This window comes from Prionailurus bengalensis, chromosome A1, assembly GCF_016509475.1.
Source record: "Prionailurus bengalensis isolate Pbe53 chromosome A1, Fcat_Pben_1.1_paternal_pri, whole genome shotgun sequence".
Taxonomy (NCBI): domain Eukaryota; kingdom Metazoa; phylum Chordata; class Mammalia; order Carnivora; family Felidae; genus Prionailurus; species Prionailurus bengalensis.
Genome location: NC_057343.1, coordinates 71,759,396 through 71,780,885, shown reverse-complemented (window position 1 = coordinate 71,780,885; position 21,490 = coordinate 71,759,396). Strand labels below are relative to the sequence as shown.

At 37.9% G+C, this 21,490-nt stretch overlaps 1 protein-coding gene across 7 annotated transcripts in view; it reads right to left on the bottom strand.

Moving 5' to 3' along the window:
- The window catches only part of PCCA (propionyl-CoA carboxylase subunit alpha), a 417,069-nt gene that overhangs the window by 299,558 nt on the left and 96,021 nt on the right, over positions 1-21,490 (bottom strand). For all 7 annotated transcript variants that reach the window (XM_043582425.1, XM_043582407.1, XM_043582436.1 and 4 more), the window contains one exon: positions 2,511-2,642. In XM_043582425.1, coding sequence (XP_043438360.1) covers positions 2,511-2,642 — 132 coding nt within the window. The remainder of the gene's footprint in view (positions 1-2,510; positions 2,643-21,490) is intronic.

Here is a 21,490-nt window from a genome sequence, read left to right as displayed (position 1 = left end):
CAAAAACTAACCATAGTTAACACTGAAATTTTAAGTTTTTATAGATTAACTCAAATCACAGATTAAAGCCTACATAGGGACACTCTTCTAATCAGGGAGGGAAAAAAAAAAAAACCCGTAACTTTTCCCCGGGAAACACATGCATACACACACACACAAACCCACTCACTTCAATTTCTGCATTTCTTAGAAACCTTCAGCTGTTGAAGCTGCTTACTGAGGAACTATGTTTAGGATCTATGATCATCCATAGCTGTATCACTTTCTACCAGAAACACATTTATAATTTATGTGTTATGCATATGGACAGAAACTCAACATAAAGATACACAGAGAACATGATAATCCTTCAAACATTAAACACATATCATCATTAAATGAAATCCAGAGATCTAAGAGAACATTTTTAAATCACCAAGATTTTTCCTATTAAATTATAAGCCAATACTGCTCATGACTAAACAGGAGAAGATATCTGCAAATGACACATCCAATAAGGGGTTAATATCCAAAATATATAAAGAACTTATACAACTCAACACCAAAAAACAATCTGATTAAAAATGGGCAGAAGACCTGAATAGGCACTTTTCAAAAAAAACAAAAACAAAAAAAACAATACAGATGGCCAACAGACACATGAAAAGATGGCCAATATCACTAATGATCAGGGAAATGCAAATCAAAACCACAATAAGATATCACCTCACACCTGTCAGCACAGCTAGACTCAAAAAGACAAGAAAATAGTGGCTTAGTCAGTAAAGCATCTGATTCTTGATTTCAGCTCAGGTCATGATCTTCTAGTTTGTGACTGCAAGCCCTAAGTTGAGCTCTATGCTGGCAGCACAGAGCCTGCTTGGGATTCTCTCTCCCACTCTCTCTCTACCCCTCCCCAGCTCATGCGCACACATGCACTCTCTCTCAAAATAAATAAGTAAACTTAAAGTTTCAAAAAGCAATAACAGGTGTTGGAGAGGACATCAAGGAAAAAGGACCCTCATGCACTGTTGGTGGGAATGTAAATTGGTGTAGTCACTGCAAAAAAACAATATGGAAGTTCTTTAAAATATTAAAAATGGAGGGGTGCCTGGGTGGCTCAGTCAGTTAAGTGTCCAGCTCTTGATTTCAGCTCAGGTCATGATCTCACAGTTCATGAGTTCGAGCCCCACTGACAATGCAGAGCCTACCTGGGAATCTCTCTCCCTCCCTCTCTCCCTCTGCCCCACCCTTGCTCATGCTCACTCTCTCTCTCAAAATAAATAAATAAAAATTTAAAGAAGTGAAATATCCTATGATACAGTGATTCCACTACTGGGTATTTACCCAAACAAAACAAAATCATGAATTCAAAAAGATATATGCACCCTTATGTTTACTGTAGCATTATTTACAATAGCCAAGATATAGAAGCAGCCCAAGTGTCCATAGATAGGCGAATGGATAAAGAAGAGGTGACGTGCGTGCACATACACACACATATACACATACATATACACATACTGGAGTATTACTCAGCTTTAAAAAAAAAATTAGATCCTGCCATTTGCAACAACATGGATAGACCTATGATGCTAAGTGAAATAAATCAGAGAAAAAGATATACCATATGATTTCATTTATATGTGGAATCTGAAAAAAAAACAAAAAATAAATTCATACCCATAAACACAAAGAATAAATGATAGTGGCCAAAAGGGAAAGGGGTTAAGAAATGGGTAAGTGGTTGAAGGGGTATGGGAAGTACAGGCCTCCACATATAGAATAAGTCACAGAGATAAAAGGTACAGCACAGGGGATATAGTCAATGGTACTGTAATAGCACTGTATGGTGACAGGTGTTAGCTACACTGTAGTGAGCACAGCATAATGTATAGAGTTGGGGAATCACTATGTTGTACAACTGAAACTAATGTAACACTGTGTGTCAACAATACTTCAGTTTAAAAAACATTGATCGTGAAATACAATGCATAAGTGGATTCTTGCTCCTTTTAACTTATGCCATTTATTATTTTTTTTAACATTTATTTATTTTTGAGACAGAGAGAGAGAGAGAGCATGAACAGGGGAGGGTCAGAGAAAGAGGGAGACACAGAATCCGAAACAGGCTCCAGGCTCTGAGCTGTCAGCACAGAGCCCGACGCGGGGCTCGAACCCACGGACAGCGAGATCATGACCTGAGCCGAAGTCAGACACTCAACTGATTGAGCCACCCAGGCACCCCAAACTTATGCCATTTAGAACAATCCAGCGGTGCCTGGATGACTCAGTTGGTAGAGCAAGGTGACTCTTGATCTTGGGGTTCTAAGTTTGGGCCCCATGGTGGATGTAGAGATTACTTAAAAATAAAACATTTTTAAAAAATAAAATAAACCAGGGTCAACAATACTGATTTATTTTAACCTACACATATATATTCTATAAAAGCAGTAAGTGCATTTTATCTTACACTTTTGACAAAATATTTGACTCAAGGACATGTATATTTCAGTAAAACAGTTTCTCACCTTGACTACTCCATCAAAGCCAGGGATTGTGTTAACCTTTGCTTTCTTAGCTAATAATTTGCTTTCAATCTTGTCACCCATGGCTTGAATGGCGTGTGTGTCAGGTCCAATGAAAATGACATCTTCTGCTGCCTGTGAAGAAATACAAGTCAAATTTTATAAGAAAAACAATACAGTGCTTGATAGAGTCACCACCTTATAAAAAGAAAAACCCATACATATATTTACTAATCCTTTACCCACCCAAAACAACATAAAAGCAAGCATTTGAGCCAATATATTAAAATATATAATGTCGTATATAGTTAAAGTACACAAAGATATAGAAAACAAAGTCGGGTCAAAGAAAAATAACAAAGAAGAGTTCCTGCTTGATGTTAACAGTATTCTCTGGAACAGCCATGGCTGTGGTGTTATTTTTTATATACAGTATGCTGCCACCTAACCTAAACAGTAGGTTCACCTTTAAAACACCTTATAAACCTTTGTATTCTCTAAACCCTGCAGCACACTGCCCAGTTCAACACAAATATCCACTTTTATTAAATACCAACTCTGTGCTAGGCTTAGAGCTAAACACAGGGGACAACATGGATGAAAACCACGGATATCCGCTAACTCAAGGGAACGAGATCACTGACACCTCAGGGAAATAGACAAAAGAAAGTAGAGAATGTTTACATCTTTCTGACTATAAGAAATGAGTCAAGAATACAGTGGGAATTTACCAGGTAGAGTTACAGTTTCAACAAAAACTGTTCTGTATAACTCATATTTAGTTCCCCAGCAATAGATCTACCCCCTCTGTGTTTGTGGTATTATAATGAACAAAATGCTAGTGAATTTTGCTAATGAACTAATTAGGGACAGAACAAAATATGATGTAGTTATTAGTGCCACTACAGAGCATGATTTACAGAAGTAAAGGTGAGCCTTGCTGAAGTAAAGAATGAGGTTATTGGGTAAAGAATGAAGATTAAACATGAAAAAAATGAAAACCAGATTGTATGCTGGGCACCATCTGGGTAAGGTGCCTATCGATTCTCCAGTGATCTTTGGTTGGGTCGGTATAAAGAATAAACCGTGTATTTTATGTCTCACATTCTATCTATTGGCCTTGGCACCTAAAAAGACTTGGCTTGGGGGAGCTTCATTCTCCCTGTATTATCCAGAGTGGTTACTGCAGTGTGTTGCTTGGATTGGCCTCTCGGTCATTATGAACCAAGAAGATTACACACACCCACAGCAGAAGGTGGAAGGAGAACAGGGAATCAACAAAAGGAATGTACAAAGAGATAAATAATTAGGATATACGATGACTTAAATTTTGCACATGCTAAACTGAGAGGTCAATGAGATAGTGTTCAGAAAGCTGACAGAGAGGTCTAGAGGCTCTAAGATGAGTCCAGCCTGAGATACGGAGTTTCAAAGGCATTAAATGAAGGAAAGAATTGAAAGTTGCAGATGAAATCACTCAGATAAAATGCATAGAAAAGCTGATGCTTTTAAACTCAGGATGTATACTTTCCCTCATGCCCAAAAACAAGACAGAAGGGAATTTTTAGATTCTAAAATAATAAAGCCTCCTTTTCTTTGTGTGATAATAGGAATAGCCACCACCTTGCAAGTCTGGTTGAAGGATAAAATAATGTAAAACATCAAGCTGAATATCACAACTATCAGTTATCTGTTAACCAGAAGTCCTGATAAAAAGAGAACATGAGAATAGTATGACAGCAAGGTCCACAGGGACCCTAAAATACATCACAGGAACCCAAATACCTACAATTACCAGTTACAAATGGCACAATGCTAGGTAAGAAACCTTTCCAGCCAAACAGATGCTCATAAAGTACCTCTCCATCAAATGTTTGTATTTAGTTGTAATAGGACAAACTTTTCTTAATTAAAAAAAAATCTTTTGTGGAACCCCAAAATGTAGATAGAACACGTGAAAAGTGGAGCTTCTCTATAAGAGGGGAATGTGACTGCAGGCCCACATCTCCACATGCTGTTGGTCTCCAGCTCAATAAACTACCACAGCAACTACCATATTCATTTCTCTTTATCCCAAACCTGCAACTCAACAAATGCTAAGTCAAAAGAAAACAATCATATTTCAACTATCAACTGTCTTTCCATATTCTCATTTTACTTGCTAAGATGGAGGAATTTTTATTATAAATGCTGTTTTAAAATACCACTATGCTAGATAGATGTAACCAAGTAGTCAGAATACCCATGCAGACAGTTTGAGAAATAATATAAATGAGAACATCCAAAATACATTACGATTGTACAGTAAAAGTTCTGATTAACAAGGGCCCAACAACTAGGAACCACTCATCAACTAGATTTTTCTCATGCATTCTGATTTGAGAAAAATTACTCACCCCAAAATGCAAAAACTACCAAGAAAAAAAGCTCACATCAAGTATTTAGTAACTATTCTTTTCATCCCATTCAACAGAAAAGAAAATTAGTCAGTAGTAAGCTGGGTAACTAACTACTCAAACAGATGTTCCAATGAACCAATTTCCTTTTTATCTACATTTTGGTAGTATTCCCTGGGTTAGCCTTTAAATGTAATTAAAGCAAAATGAGAATGCAGAATCCTGGCTCCTGACTCCCACAACTCCTTGACCAACAGAGCAAGGATGCAGTTAGGGTAAGACAGTATGATAACCGCAAAGTGATGGAACAGGTTTTAAAAGTTCTGAGATTTTGACCAAAGTCATTGCATGATTTAGAAGGTAAGGCAAGAATTTATCCACCCTCTTGATAATCTTCTGTTAACCCTGTATCTTATTGTTATCCATCTAATTGTCAATTTCCTTCAATCACAGTAAGTCTTTTTGACATTCCACAGCAATACAATTTACTTCTGAAAATATGCTTTTTAGGGACTTTGTAAATTTACCATGAATGATATATATAATACCCGAAGGCAGATAGATGTCTTACAGTCATGGAAAAAAAGTGTTTTTTTTTAATATTTTTTAATGTTCATTATTTATTTTTTAGACAGATAGAGACAGAGCACAAGTGGAGGAGGGGCAGAGAGAGAGGGAGACAGAATCCGAAGCAGGATCCAGGCTCTGAGCTGTCAGCACAGAGACCGATGCAGGGCTCAAACTCACAAGCCATGAGATCATGATCTGAGCCGAAGTCAGATGCTTAACTGACTAAGCTTCCCAGGCGTCCCAAAAAGTGGGTGTTTTTTAAATGGCATTGGAAAACATTTTAAGAGTGATATATAGGGGCGCCTGGGTGGCACAGTCGGTTAAGCGTCCGACTTCAGCCAGGTCACGATCTCGCGGTCCGTGAGTTCGAGCCCCGCGTCAGGCTCTGGGCTGATGGCTCAGAGCCTGGAGCCTGTTTCTGATTCTGTGTGTCTCCCTCTCTCTCTGCCCCTCCCCCGTTCATGCTCTGTCTCTCTCTGTCCCAAAAATAAATAAACGTTGAAGAAAAAAAAAAAAAAGAGTGATATATAGGAATATCCAAAAAGCTGAAAATCAAAATCCAAAAAGCCAAAATCACTGCTCTAAGATTCCTTCCCCTTGCTAAATTCTGTGATTTTATGATTCTGGTCAAATTTTGATAGAAGAATAAGAAAAAGGGTTGGTTTTGAACAGCATCTTAGGGGAATAATGAGATTTAACTTACAATAGGCTTTATGTTGTAAATGAAGAACAGAAATAATCATCACTTGTAAAAAATGTCTGATGCATAATAAATTCTCAGAAATACAACAGTTACTAAACTGCTTTACTATGAATTCAGATTTCTTTTGAATGCATACACATTAGGCTCACCAAGAATTACTACTTCGATAATTGTAAAACCAGGGTCAGACAAGAGACATAGCCATGAAAAAATTGCGGAACTGCCCAATGGACTCAGATTCCAGACCTTAATGTATTCCTTGCTAAAAGAAAGGAATAATACAAAATACACTTCAGTTAGAAAAGGTCAGTTCAGGATTGGTGCAGGGAACTTAGTACATGAGATAAAAAAGCGAGCCAGTGAAAAAGCTCCCAAAAATAGTATGATTATGTCAAAAGCATATAGTAGCAGATAGAAAGGCTAACTCTTGAATATGATAACAGTATGAACATCAAAAAGAACTGGAGCGCCTGGGCAGTTCAGTCAGTTAAGCGTCTGGCTCTTAAGGTTGGCTCAGGTCATGATCTCACCATTTATGGGTTTGAGACCTATGTTGGGCTCTGCGCTGACAGCGTGGGGTCAGCTTGGAATTCCTTCTCTCCTCTCTCTCTGCCCCTCCCCTTGCTGGCACACACATGCTTTCAAATAAACAAACTTACAAAAATTAGTAATAGGGAGATTACAAGGTTAATTCATGTTTTCAAGTCCTCAGAATAAACCTTTTCCTGCTATCTCTGTTCAAGTACTTAAACTTCTTGGACATGTATCACTCATTTAAAAAAATATATGCAGCTCTTTTAAAAAAGCAATATAGAAGAAAACTAACTTCACACATAAAACTAAGGAAATAAAAAGGTCAAGATAACATCCCATACAATGTTTTTGTAAGGAAAAAAAAATATGGACGAGAATACTGTATATGAAGGAAAGGAAAATAAACGAGAAAAACATACCAACATATAATAGATTAAAACTGTTACCTGCTGTTTCAAAACAAGCTGAAAAACATGTTAAAGTAATAGAACACATTAAATAACATAAGTCAGTATTAGAAATGTTCAGAAATGAAATGACTGACCTCAAGATGCAATCAGAAATTAAAATATCTTTCTAGAAATGAAGACGAGCCCAGAGGAAACTCAAGAGTGAATAAAGAAAACAGCTAATGCCTTACAAAAAATAGAAAGTGAAAGAAAGATATTATTCTAAATTTAAACATCAAGAAAAAAAACTATTTTTAAAAGACGTAAGAGAAAATGACAAAATAAAGAACATCCAACATATGGATAAGAGGAGTCTTTGAAGAAAATTAAAGCAAATACTAAAAACTCTATTTCAAGAAAACCGTCTTAAAATTGAAAATACATAGCAAAAAAAATACTACAGTAAACCTGAGAAATTCAACCCAGAATGACACATTCTAGCAATACTGCTTAAAAGAAAAAGAAAAAATGCAAGGAAAAAAAAGAATATGTCATTTATATAAAAGAGAAGTTTAAATTATCACCAGACTCTGGGGCGCCTGGGTGGCTCAGTCGGTTGAGCGTCTGGCTTTGACTCAGGTTATGATCTCGTGGTGAGTTCGAGCCCCATGTCGGGCTCTGTGCTGATAGTTCAGAGCCTGGAGCCTGCTTCAGATTCTGTGTCTCCCCCTCTCTCTCTCTCTGCCCCTTTCCTGCTCATGTTCAGTGTCTGTCTCTCAATAAATGTTAAAAAAAAAAACTTTTTTTTTAATAAATTATCACCAGACTCTGACAACAATAATCCATGCCAAAAGAAAACTGAATAAGGTGGTCAAGAAAAAGTATGAGCCAAGGATTTTAAATCCAACAAAACTGATGTCCAAGTATTGCAGAGTAAACATAATGATAAGCAACAACTCCAGGCCTTTTTCTGAGGAATCGAGTAAAATAGGGGTTTGCAAACTACAGGCTTGTGAGCCACATATGGCCTGCTACCTGTTTCTGTCCAGTCCACACTCTAAAAATGGATTTTAGGGGGGAAACATTTATGGAAAAAAAATTAGAATACTGTATCATGACATATGTAAATTACATGAAGTTGAAAGCATTAGTTTACATGTTGTATGGCTCCTTTCTCATGACCACAATAAGACTATTTGCAACACACTGGATGGCCTGCAAGGCCAAAAATAATTGCCACCTGGACCTTTACAAAAAAGTTTGCCCACTCCTTTACTACAGAATGAGCTTCAGAAAACCAAAATGACTAAAAAGAGGTCAACATAAATGGTCTATAGCTACCTGAGAGAGTATACTTTATACTAGCTGTATTTTCTGACAGTACAGATACAGTACAACTACTTTTAAAGCGAGGGAAGAATAGAAAGATGATGTGTAAAACTTCTTTAATGTTTTCAGTAATCATATCGGTGTTGACACTGCTATCCTGAGGTTGCTGTGTGTGTACTACTGACAAGTAATTATGAAGGCTTCTAATTTCATCATCTCCCCTGTCCCTGAGAGTCAGAACTCTAAATATGAAAGAATGACAAAGAAGAGGGTAAGTAAAAGTTCTGCAATCCTGAATTTTAATTAAAAGTATCACTATAAACACAGGAGGTATTTTTAATCTCACATAAAGCACAGTCTATATACTTTTATTTCATGTTATATATACAAGAAAATTGTTTCATATTTATAATATAGTATATATATTATGCAACATCTATATTATATATTTAGATTTTATGTACCCTATTCGGGCTTGGGGATAGCATTATATCCAAATACACATATTAGGGGCACCTGGGTGGCTCAGTCGGTTGAGCATCCAACTTCAGCTCAGGTCATGATCTCACAGTTCATGAGTTCGGGCCCCACATCAGCACAGAGCCTGGAGCCTGCTTCAGATTCTGTGTCTCCCTCTCTCTCTGCCCCTAACCCACTCACATTCTGTCTCTGTCTCTCTCAAAAATAAATAAACGTTAAAAAAATTTTTTTAATAAATACACATATTAAATGTATTAGAATGTTATATATTCTATTAATGGAACATTGTTAACACATACATCATACGTAATACACATATGTAACATAAAACATGTTAAAAAATAAACTTGTTAACACACATATCTTCCTGGCCCTCTAAACTGAAAAGGCCTACAAACGGTGACCATGAGTAGCAATGACCATGTCTGGCATGCTGTGGCCTCCGATACCATTTTTTAAAAAACCAATGCATCTTGATAAGATGGCTGATTAAAGGCCTGGAGCAGGAAATGTAAAACATAAGCCTAGAATGTCTTGTTAGACCAGAGAACAAGGAAGCTATAAAAGATTACGAGGTCAAGTCAAAAAAGAGCATGAACCAACTTAGGACCCACTGGCCTAAGAGAAACAACTTAAGCTTCACTAATAATTCCAACAGATTTAAGCCTACAAAATATGTTTTAATCTATGATTTCATAATGACACTTTTTATAAGAACTGGGTCAATTGTGAATGATAAGGAACCAATTCATTACCTCAAAAACATAACATAAAAGTAAAGAATTAGGCATTTATCTTGCTCTTTCTATAGGAGTCGTACCACTAGGTAACCAAACAATAAATGTGGCAAAGAGTCTCTTTATAAGTATATTCTAATTAATTAATGAAAAAGATGTTAAAGTATCACCATTTTGCAATCCAGTGAAATACTAAATATAGACAGTAAGCATCGACAGTTGCTTAGATCTTAAAAAGTGCTAACAAGACACTAATGTGCTCCTACAGTCTTGGCCAAATGCATCAAAACCTGAATCTGATCCCATCTCTGAATCCAGGTGTAGGAATCCAATTTGTAGAAAATGCCAAGAATGAAGGAAAACACTGACCTGCAACTCGAGTCTGCAATAAACTAAGTCAAGTCTGACGAAAATTCTACAAGTCAATAACCCAGGGTTCTTCAACAGAAAATTGTAAGGAAAAGGTATGAAAAGAGAACCTATGGATTAAGAGAAATTCAAAAGACATGAAAGCTTAAAATAAATGGGCAAGACAAACCACAGTGTCTAGGGATGCACGTTTGGACCACAGAATTATTTTTAAATGCAAGAAAATGATTACTACAAAAGTCAAGTAGTGAGCACATATAGGGAAAGACTGGAGGCTAAGATGGACATGGGTCACATGGACAAGAATCAGGGCAAACGTCTCATGTCTAGACCTATGTAGTGATTCCGAGATTAATTTACCCTAGGCAAGCCACACATTTGTCTTGCATAGTTTTTCCTGTATCTTTTGTTTTATGATAAAAATTTCAAAAACAATTTCACAGTAGCCATCAGCTTATAGGAGTGAAACCAATGGCTGGACCAGGAGCAGACAAGTAGGTGGGTGAACACTCCCACCCTCACCATCCAATATTCTACCAGAGGCCTCAGGCTGTGCAGTGTACCTGTGTGTGATTAAAGAAGACTGGAGTCCAAATCCTAATTCATTTTCCTCCACGTGGACTGTGGGGTATCAATAAAGAGAGGTGCAGAACAACCCTAGAAAAGGGTGTCATCAGCCTCCAACGCCCTACATTTACAAGAGTCATTTTCTTTAATGTGCTAGTCAGCTCACCAGGCATTAAGAACCCAATTTATGTGACTAAAAAAATTAGGATTAAGAACATTAATGAATTTTTTTTAATTTTTTTTAACGTTTCATTTATTTTTGAGACAGGGAGAGACAGAGCATGAACAGGGGAGGGTCAGAGAGAAGGAGACACAGAATCCGAAACAGTCTCCAGGCTCTGAGCTGTCAGCACAGACGCAGGGCTCGAACCCACGGACCGCGAGATCATGACCTGAGCCGAAGTCGGCCACTTAACCGACTGAGCCACCCAGGCACCCCAGAACATTAATGAATTTGACTGATATGGGAGATGGGTGACAGAGGAGAGACAAAGGTTCTATTTTAAAATTCTAAATGTAAACATAAACTAACACAATTTTTTCATTTGTTTGGGATCTTAATCACAAGATCAACTGAAACTTAATGACATACTTATAAACTGTATTTAGCTTATGGTACACTGTATATGCTGTGACTTAGTTTAACCAAAGGAATCTGTCTCTTTCTCTTTCAATATTACCAGTATCTGGATTTCATTCAGTCTAGTGTATATTTTGTATTAAGTGTCTACTTGGCATAGTGCACTCAAGTAATATTATTACTTCCAGATGATCGCCATGTACAATATTTAGTTAGAGAAACAGACTAGTAGTAACTTTCCCCACTGTAACAATTGGCAGAAGTCAGGTTTTCTAGGTGAGGAATATAGTTACACATAAAACCTTGTTTTTCATTCACAGGAAGTGAGCATTACAGCAAAAGAAGACTTTCTACTTCTAATATTTGGTAGTGGAATGATTTCCATTTCTACTTTCCAACTATTACTAAGTCAGAAAATGGTTAAATTTCCTTTATTAAATGTTGGGTTTCTGACAAAGGTACTTAGGGCAAACGAGGTTTTTGATACATTTGGTACATTTTAATTTAATAAAAACCTTTTTAAAAAACTATAAATCGCTGAATATCTCTGTAGTTCCTGGGTCAGCTTTTCAAGCTCACAGGGAGAATGTTTTTGGTTTTTGGTTTTTTTTTTAATTCTAGTTAGTAGATCCTATATTCACACTGGAAATGTTCTTTCCACTTTAGAAGATTAAGATTAAAGTCTGTCGGTGTTTGCCATCTCTTTTGTGCCTATCTGGTTTTTTCTTTTTATTTCCTTGTAATCAGCACTGAGATCTATTTCCAGAGTCTAACTGATTGTAAAGAAGAAAGACGCTGGGCACTTAAGCTTCACCATTCTCTACTCTTTGTGCAGATCAGGATACTAAAAAGAGATGAGTTCACATAAACCTGAGTGGGCTGTTAACCTTTTTTTTTTCTTCAGGGGAAATGTAGATGCAATAACATTTCCAGCTGAAAGACTCATTCTAAGTTCCTAATGTTTGAGAATGCAAATGAAGTATTTTGTCTTTTCTGTGCCTGGAGGTGTTATGTGAGAAAACAGAAAGAGGTTTCTAGGATTAGTTCCACAGATTTCCTTTATCATGTAAACTCTCAGATTCCTTGCAATGACAAGAATCAAAGAAAAGCAATAGAAAAGATACCCAGAGAAAATAAATTCAATAACTTCCTCAGCAATCGCTTTGAGAAAATTAGAGTTAAGTAAAAAGTCAGATGTTGGGATGAATCCTAGCCTCCCCTCCTGTAAAGAAACTCTAGTTTTAATATTTAGAACATTTTAAAAAATACATTAGCAAAATACTGGCAATGAGTTCAATAACACTAAATTTTCTCAGAAGAAATTGCTAAATTTATCACCCAGAGACCTGGCATCTTCAAGAAGTTAATTTATATTATAATGGCAATAATGCTTTCATTAAAGATACAGGTACAAATTTTCAAGTTTTTCTTTTAGAATGTATGTTTTTTAAAGGACAAAGTAAGAAGCTTCACATTTAAATTTGTTATGTAGTGCTAAGGTTCTCCTTATGTAAACTGGACACAGAAATTAGTTATGAAGTTGTAATTTCCTTCTATGCTCTTCACATAAAATATTTTATATCCCCACATTCTGGATATTAAAAATGAGGTGCTTTCATTTCTCCCTGATCCAATTATTTTTAATGTTTCATGAATACTAAAATTAATTGGTACTTTTGGATTGAAAACAAATACTTTTCCAGTACAACTTTGGAATATACCATATAATAACTATGAAATTAGATAAGCAATTTTACAGTGTAAGTAAAAAAATAACTTAAGATTAATACTTGAATTAGCATGAGGGGGTGTTAATACAGATGTCTCATGACTCAGCTTCCTGTTCATTCCTCATAGTCCATTAATATTTACTGCCAGTAGTGACTAAGAATGGTAAGATGGTAAACTGGTGAATGGCCAGTGAACTTTTGTTTAGTCCAAATATTAGATATTAAATTTAATGTAAAAATTTTAATTGCTCTGGGATATGATCTGAATTATGTACTTTTCTTATTTCCTTTGAAAATATTTATGAATTTATTGTAAAATTTACTACAAGCAGAAGTCCTTCCACACTCCTTGCTTAATTTACTGCTTTCTGGAACACATCAAGTTTTCAATACCACTACTAGATGGAAATAAGAACCATGATTTGTGAGTAAACCATACTCTACTGAAAGTTGGGATATTCTTTTTTGTTAGCACACTTAATTGCCATACTCTAGGATAACCAACAGTATAAAGCTTATTTCAAATACTGAACGGAATGCTAAAAAAGCAGAGATCATGATTTTTAATTAATTGCCAAGAACAACAGACTAATTCCCCACTCTATTCAGCACAGTCTAACCCATCAACCTGCAACTTTCACTCTTTGGTTTAGTTATTAACTAGAATGCAATGAAGAGAAAGTGACAAGAAGATGTAGTGGAATGACCCAAATAGAGGTTAATTTTTCTCTAGGTGGGAAACATTTTTTTTAATTTTTTAAAGTTAAATAAATACTAATATTTTTTATTGACTTATTTAACACTGTCTACAGGGCACTATTTTCAGGCTTCCTTTATCCTAAACACCACTTTACAGATAAACATTTCAGTCCGCAGGTTTCTAGTTTGTTCACAAAGTTAGAAAGTCCTTAATTTATTCTAGAATCCACAGTAATGTCTTACGTCGTAGAACATCTCAGTTTTAAAAGGTTTTTTGGGGGCGGCTGGGTGGCTCAGTTGGTTAAGCATCCGACTTCGGCACAGGTCATGATCCCGTAGTTCATGAGTTCAAGCCCCGCGGTGGGCTCTGTGCTGACAGCTCAGAGCCCGGAGCCTGCTTCAGATTCTGTGTCTCCCTCTCTCTGCCTCTCCCCTGCTCACGCTCTGTTGCATGTGTGTTCTCTCTCTCTCTCTCTCTCAAAGGTAAATAAACATTTTTAAAATTTTTTTAAAGGTTTTTTTGTATCTTATGCTTAAAAAGAGGGAGAGGCTAAGAAACCAGTTGGCCATAAATAGTCATCCCTACTGACAGGTCAGTAAAATTAGGATCCAAGGGATGGAATCAACTGCCCACTGTCACTAAATGGGTAAAGTAATGGAAATAAGACAAGACTAAGACCCTGTCACCTTCTCATGCCATCTCACATGCTTGTGAACAGGTTCAGGTGGCCAGTGCTTATTCAACAAGTAAAAGACGATGCACTGACTACTGACAGTGAGCATACATCAGGTATGCCTGGCACAGTCCTAGGACATAACTACAACCCTAGCATCCACCTGACTAGCGTCCCTTTCTACTCTTAGAAGCATGCTGGCTTGGACAGATCTGATTTCTGCACACAAGGAGTTTACAGTCTGGGAGAACAAACAATACGTACCAAACGACAGAAATAATACATGGTAGACAGTAAATGCACTAAAAAAGCTAAAAGTAAATAAATAGGAGTCCAATGGGGAAATCAAAGGTTTCACACAAAAAGGGAAGCATTTGAGGGAAAAAGACAACTAGGATTTGGAAAAGCAGCATGGGCAATCAAACATTTAAGTATACAGAAAAACACCTCTCACTAGTCTGTAAAGGGTTATATGGTCATCAGAGGATGATGATGAGGTTATACACAACCAGTGTTCATCCAGACACGTCTCCTCTTTCTCTGAAGTCCAACAACAACCAGATCTCAATTACAGACTTCTTTGGTATACAATTCAACAGCTAGTCATGCATTCATTCTACAAGTACCTGTTAAGGAGCCATGCTGTGTCAGGCACTGTGCTATATCTAGGGATACCATGACAGACAAGACAGAGATGTTATCACTGCTCCCTTAGTTGACATACCAACTAAGAGGATGCAATATGCCAAGCAATTAAAATCACAATACAGCATTGAGTCCTGTGATAGTGTGAGTCTAGAATACTCTGCGAAACCAATAATGGTAATTGGAATAAAGCAAACATGGGTGGAAACTGTGAGCCAAATGAAGTTTATTAAACATGAGTGCAGTATTTCAAAAATTCCGACTTTTGCTTCAGAAAATTTCTACCTTCAGTTGTAGTAAATATGCGACAATTTTAATGTGCTCAGATCACCTGATATTTCTGTCTTTCTCAGAAATCCAATCAGGGCCTTCCTAACTTCTGATAAATGAGATTTCAGAATGCAATCTTCTCCCCTCATTTAAGTCAAGCCTGTAAATTGACTGAGGGAGAAAACGGACATCATATATAATAGGCTAAGCTTCATTTTACATCAACATCCAGTAAGCATAAATCCCAGCAAAATGATATCCTTAAAATGTTTTACCAGCCAGCGTGACTCCCTTCAAACACGTGATCACCACCCTGACATAGGCTTTTGGAGTTCTGAAGTTACAACTGACACCACCTGTACACCCCTCAGCTCCCATGCCACTTAGATCAGACAAAACAATGGTCAAGCAGGGTTTTAAATAATTTTCTTGAAAGAAAGGCAGTAATTAGGAGCAGCAAAGTATAATAGTTAAAAGCAGGGACTGTGGTGCCTGCCTCAACTCCAATTCTACCATAAACTACCTGGTTGGCCACTGACAAGTTACTTAATCACTCTGTCCCTATTTCTGAACCTGTAAGGATTCAATGGATTGATATATGTAAGGCACACAGAGCAGAGGGGACCCACAGTAAGCTGCTATGTAAGCAAGAAAGACTTTGAAGTCAGTTGGCTGGTGAGGACACTCCGCCTGCCTTCCTGCATGCCCATGTCTGACGCATTCATGGAGCCTTGTTCCTGAGACAGGAATACTGCTGTTAGCCCCTTAGCCCTAACTAACTCAGACCCTTCCTGAAGAGGCTAACCTACCTCTTCCCCACACCTTTCATCGCTTCCTCTCAACTGGCTCCTTCCCCTTGGCCAAAAACACTGCTTGCTTGAATACTTGCTTGCCCTCGCAACATGTGACTCAAGTAGAGGCAAGCAATCTTCCAAAAAAAGAGCAAGACACTATTCTCAAGGAGAAAAAGATGTTACACAGACAAAATTTCTTTGAAATGACTGTCACAATACAGCAGTAAGGTAGCCTTTGGTAACGGAAATGCCAGAGAAGGGAAGCACAAACGGTGCTGGAAGACTAAAAGAAAAGAATCGCGAACTACTGCTTGAGGAACACAGCCTTCCAGACAACGGTGAGCCACTACAGAGTTCTGAAACACTTCAGGAAGATGAGCATGGCAGCGGTATTCAGACGGCTCCAAGGAGGAAAGACTGAGGTGAAGAGATCAGTGGCCCAGGTGAAAAGGAGGAAGTGAGGAGGTACTGGAACAGCAGTGGCATCTAGCAGGAGGAAAGAGGTCAGAAAAGCTGCAGTGATACTAACAGGAGGCCTGGCCACAGATTTAGGGGGAATGAATACATTAAGAAGGGTAAGGGAGGGGAAGAGCCAAAGATGACTATAAGGCTTTTCAGACCATAAAACTCAACTGAAATTCGGAACCAAAAAGCAGGTTTGGTTACAAGGACAGTGAGATTCATTCTGCCCATTAGTGGCTTGTTAGTAGGACAACCAGGGGGAGACTCCAGGGGGGATATTCTTACCTGGGCCTGGAAATGTCTTCAGTAAATCAGATACCAAACCAATCATATAATTTCTTGTGATAAACTACTCTGCATTTGAAACCTCACATTACCTATATAATCTTTACTGTCATGTACTGTGAAATACTTCTGACAGATTTTAAACAGTTATTATTACCTTCAATATTTCACTTCCAAAACAGAAAAGGTGTTTTTGGAGTACTACTGTTCATGCTATAAAGCAATATGGTTTAGGAAGTTATTCTGTTTTAGCAGCTCAATTTTGACACTGGAGTTACTCTACTTGACCAAAGACTTCAACTCTGGTTTAATAATGCTATGTAATTATGGGTGCTTGGGTGGCTCAGTTGGTGAAGCGTTCGACTTTGGCTCAGGGTACGACCTTGCAGTTCAGGAGTTCAAGCCCTGCGTCAGGCTTTGTGCTGACAGCTCAGAGCCTGCAGCCGGTTTTGGATCCTGTCTCCCTCTCTCTCTGCCCCTCTGCTGCTTGCACTCTTGGGTCTCTCTCCTCTCTCCAAATATAAACAAACATTAAAAAAATTTTTTTAATAATAATACTATGTAATTATAAATACACTGCAAAAGTCTTTTAAATTCTTGGTTTCAATATCTGCACAAGAAGCTGAACAGAGAGAATGTGACAGACAAGTCAGCAGAACATATAAACTGCCATCAAAGACAATATCCACGAGGTGGGATGGCATGCCGAGGCGTTTCCAGAGAACCTAAAAGTCCACTCACCACACCAATCAGAAAATGGTGCTCTGAAGACAAAAGAGTAATCAGCCACCAGCAATTTTCAGCTATTATAAGAGGAGGCTAGACCCTAGTTAAGATCTACCAAGAAATAAAGGCCAACGCCTCATGAAATGCAATTAATTTAAAATAGAGTCTCCTGGGGCACCTGGGTGGCTCAGTCGGTTAAACCTCTGACTTCAGCTCAGGTCATGATCTCGCAGTTCATGAGTTCGAGCCCCACATCAGGCTCTGTGCTGACAGCTCAGAGCCTGGAGCCTGCTTCAGATTCTGTGTCTCCCTCTCCCTCTGCCCCTCCCCTGCTCGCGCTCTCTGTCTCTCAATAATAAACGTTAAAAAACAAAAAAAATTTAAATACAGTCTCCTGTCTTCTTTAGGTTACCTTTAATAGAGCCCTCAAGAAATCCAGTCCTTTTCCAATAGGACTATCCAATCCCTAAGAAATTAAAGAATTTTCAAATTGACCATGTGTAAATTGATTTGGAGGATTTTTTTTTTTTTTTTTAATGAGAAAACAGCACAGAAATTACCTTAGGTTGGACAGGTGTAACTTTAAGGGCTTAAAATAAGAACTTACACTATTGGGAGGAAAAATTATAATCATTGCTTACACTACTAAATATTCAAGATATATCTTCAAAATAATTGTTTCAAACTGACCCATCTGTAAATTTCTAAATAAAATAGAAAGAAGTTATTTAAAATAATGTTAAGTCTTCTATTGTAACAACTTGGGATGATGTCACAGGTCATCCAGAGACTACACAAAATATATCCCCACCTTGTGGTCAGCTTCATGAAAACAAACAGACTAAAATTAGCATTAATCCCTGTATCTGCCCCAAAACCTCATTTCTATCACACATACCATTTGACTTTTATTTCCAAGAATTCCTTTTCTCCACATTAGCCTCAATGTGCTAAGACATAATTCTGGTTCCTCCTTACATGCTTACCTACTTTTTCCAATTTTTTCATCACAGAAAATACTTAATCCATACATTTAAACATTAACAATCAACCAGTATGAATGTATTAAGCACCCACAGAGTGGTGCTTCTGATGTCTGAATTCCACATCTATCAGGCAGCCAGATCCTGCACAACTCTATTTGGGGCTGGGAGCATAAATCCCTGGCCTCTTCGAGAGCATAATTCAAATCTTCTGGGAAGACCAGACATGTTATAAATCTAACATTAATATTTATATAAGCTACTATATTTTACATATATTTTATCAATGCAGTTAATTCTCAATACACGGAAGATTTTTAGTTCTGAAAATAATTCCTCCACAGCATTTCTGAATTCATTGTTCACATTCTCAGCTGATGAGAATGTAAATCGAATGTTACTGAAAATGATTACTAGGCCCTACACATTCAAATTAAACAACACATTCTAAGATTACTTCTATATTATCCTTACTTTTTTATTTTCCCTATTATTCTACACTCCGCATCCATTTAGTAGAAATAACTGTACCATATACTTTTTGATCCGCCCAGAGTCTCTTTCCAATGGCCACAACTACATAAGTGCTTACCAGCACGAGAGTGAAATATACAGTAGACTAAATATATTTGCAGAGATATACAGCTGTTTCAAACAGACCACAGAGTAGTCCATTTCTGTCCAACTAAAAAGGGAAATTTTTAAGTAACTAGAGACAAAAAACTTCATGACATGTTAAATTCTATAAAACTCTAATTGTAGTGTCCATAAATAAAGTTTTATTAGAATACAACCATACCCATGCATTTCCTGTGGTCTAGGGCCACTTTCACACTGCAACTGCAGAGTTGTGTGGTGACAACTGAGTTGATCAGCTGTGACAGTATGGCCTGCAAAGTCTAAAACATTTGTTATCAGTCCTTTACAGATGAAGTTTACCAAACACAAGCTTATATAACAAAAGGTTTAAAAGTCCAGTCACTATAATTATGAGCACCAGCTGAATCATCCTGCAGAGATGCCTTACATGTGTTTTCTGCATTTATAAACATCTATCTACTTACAAGGGAATTTAGGGCATAAAATCTCTTCCATGAATGGCCCAAAGGTAGACAATCCACCTCTTATTCATCAAACAAATATATATGAGCCAGATACAGTTCTAGGTACATGAGGGAATAGTAATGATCAAAACAAAACTCCTGTGGTTGTGTAGGTTACTAAGTATCTATCAGGCACCAATACATATTTTGGAGAAAAATAAATTGGGAAACGGGAATTAAGAGTGTGAGGTGGGGAATGGTAACCTACAATTTTAATTAGTAAAGTTAGGGTAGGCATCTTTGAGAAGATGACTTTAGATAATGGCCTAAAGAAGATCTATTTGGGGGTGCCTGGGTGGCTCAGTCAGTTATGCATCCAAATCTTGATTTCAGCTCAGGTCACAATCTCAAGGTTTGTGATTTGAGCCCTGCCTCAGGTTCTGTGCTGACAGTGCAGTCTGCTTGGGATTCTCTCTCTCTCCCTCTCTCTCTCTGCCCCTCCCAAACTTGCTCGCTCACTCTCTCTCTCTCTCTCTCTCTCTCTCTCTCTCTCTCTCTCTCAAAATATATAAATAAAAACTTAAAAAAGAAAAAAAAAAGATCTATCTGGAGGGACAGTGTTCCAAGCAAAGACACGAGCAAGTGAAAATGCCCTGAGGTTGTAAGCATATGTTAGCTCAAAGAAGAACTAAAACAAAGGAAGCAAGAAAGAGTAAAATAATTAGGTCAGAACAGTGCAGGGAGGTCAGGGGGAGTCTTAAAGGACTTTGGCTCTGATTCTGAATGAAACTGGAAGCTATTAAAGGTATTTCGTGGCTTGGTTTTTAGCCAAGAAATACTTTGATATCTGACTTACATGTTGACAGATCACTCTGACTGGGTTTTGTGAATACTCTTGAGGGAGGTAAGGATGGAAACCTGGAGAGCAAGAAGGAAGCCAAAGCAACGATGCAGAGGAGAGGCCCTGGTGACCAGACTAGACGATGCAGAGGAGAGGCCCTGGTGACCAGACTAGACGGCAGCATGGGGAGTGCTGAGAAGTGGTCAGATTCCAAGCTTATTTCGAAGAGAGAGCCAGGAAAACCAGCCCCCTTTCTGAAACATCCTTCCCCCTTTTGTAGGTCTGTGCTTCTCTACCGTCTTATCTAAATACTGCCTGTCTCCAAGGCCTCGTCCAAAAGCCACCTTCTTCGTGGGACTTTCCACGACACTATTCCCGATCAAAAGTAATCGCATCATCTGACTTTCCCAAGAGGCCATCTACCACACTCTCCTCCCCGCCGCATCTCTCTCCAATCAACCTCTTCAGGGCAGTGAACCTTTTTCAACTTTTTTTTTAAATTTTTTTTTAACGTTTTATTTATTTTGAGACAGAGAGAGACAGAGCATGAATGGGGGAGGGGCAGAGAGAGAGGGAGACACAGAATCGGAAGCAGGCTCCAGGCTCCGAGCCATCAGCCCAGAGCCCGACGCGGGGCTCGAACTCACGGACCGCGAGATCGTGACCTGAGCTGAAGCCGGACGTTTAACCGACTGAGCCACCCAGGCGCCCCTTCTTCAATTTTGTATTCACCAGCATCTGCCCCATCAAGGAATCAAATTAGTTAAGCTCTAAATTTCTCCTGGCTCAAAAAGTCCATGATTTTTTTCTCCATGTGTACTTCTTAACTCTGAAAAAGCTACAATGATGAAACACAGCTTTATAAGGGCACAGAGCTTTTAGAATGGGTATCAATTCCTAGGGAATTGACTACACAAATACAAAATCTCTTAAGTAATCATTTCAAACACACAAACACACACACACACAAACACACACACACCTACCTCTTACATAAAGTGTGACAATTTTCTCTCCAACTACACCCAATCCCAAACCTACCAGAATTAACTACTACTTTCACGCAATACCTATACCACATATACTGTGCTGCAATGATCACACTGCCCTATGATAAGAGGGTGTAACAGACATTTTGTGGCAGAGTTAGCCAGCTCACAACTTTCCTGAACTGTCC